Here is a 1,193-nt window from a genome sequence, read left to right as displayed (position 1 = left end):
CCTCTTAAGCATTTTATTAGGGGATCGATTATGGTTGCTCTTACGGTCAGTTTTGTTTGCGTCCACATCATTTTTTGCTTCACCTGGAGTTGTCCTTAGGTATTATAAATGTTTGTTTGGTTGCTGTTCTATGAAAAAGAAAACTCGCCTGGCATAGATTTCTTTGTACCGTAATTAGCCTGGCTAGACTCATTTGCACGGTAATTAGCCTGGCAGAGGCGATCAAATTCGGACGCCTGGCCATGCGGCCACAAGGCTAAGGCTACATGGAGTGTATCGATGGGACGTTGACTTTTTGCCTGAGAGGCAAACCTGTTCTATATTTTTGCACCTATCAAATACAAGAACGAAACCGACCCATTTCTCTGGAATGGAAGTGTTCATGGTATGGTTCATTAACCAAGCACACCCTTCATCACCACACAAGCCTGGTCTGTCTGGCAGGAAGATTTTACATCTCGCGTCCTTCATCGTCGGACAATATATCGACCCCACCCGTCAGATACAGCCCGCTCTCTGCCCAAACGCCTATATTAGCCCGCCGCGCGCCCCCATCCCCAAGCGCCAAAGCGAAAGCCACTTCCTCCTCGCCGCAGAGCTCCCAAATCCCGCACCCGAGGAGGCGACTCTCCCGCGCGCGAGAGAGCGGGTCACGAGTCCTGCAGCGGCGGCGGCTGCGGTCACCGGCCGCAGAGCCAGCGGGCGACATGACGGACGGCCACCTATTCAACAACATCTCCCTCGGCGGCCGCGTCGGCAACGTGAGTGCGCCTCCCCTGCCCCGGTCGAGTTCGCTCGCCGTGATTCGATTCGTTGTTTCGTTAGGGTTTTCCGCTCGACTGTTCGATTCCGCGCTGGCGAGTTTGGCCGACGGGCTCGTCTAGCGGAATTTGTTTTGCGGATTTTTCAGAACGGCGCTTGTTTTTTCTAGGGTTTACACGCTAGGGTTTGTTTCCTCTCTGCGGTACGGAACTGCTCCAGAGGGTAAATTTGTGATCCGCCGTTGGTTGGATTTGGACACCAATGTTGGTCAGGCAAAATGAATAGTCCATATCCAATTAGCTTGGGATGGAACAGATTGGGAACTCAACTACAACCAGGCACTAATCTGGGGATTCGAGGAACATGTTCATGCAATATATATATATATATATATATATATATATATATATATATATATATATATATATATA

The 1,193-nt window shown here is 49.9% G+C and overlaps 1 protein-coding gene across 1 annotated transcript in view; it reads left to right on the top strand.

Annotated features, from left to right (window-relative positions):
- Nucleotides 1–555: 555 nt before the first annotated feature.
- The window catches only part of LOC119365171 (FACT complex subunit SSRP1-B-like), a 7,048-nt gene continuing 6,410 nt past the window's right edge, over nt 556–1,193 (top strand). The window contains exon 1 of the mRNA XM_037630770.1: nt 556–761. Within this exon, the coding sequence (XP_037486667.1) occupies nt 708–761 (54 nt within the window). The 5' untranslated portion in view covers nt 556–707. The remainder of the gene's footprint in view (nt 762–1,193) is intronic.

The sequence above is a fragment of the Triticum dicoccoides genome, chromosome 1A (assembly GCF_002162155.2).
Source record: "Triticum dicoccoides isolate Atlit2015 ecotype Zavitan chromosome 1A, WEW_v2.0, whole genome shotgun sequence".
Taxonomy (NCBI): Eukaryota; Viridiplantae; Streptophyta; class Magnoliopsida; order Poales; family Poaceae; genus Triticum; species Triticum dicoccoides.
Note: the sequence above shows the minus strand (reverse complement) of the source record. Positions and strands in the feature narration are given on the sequence as shown.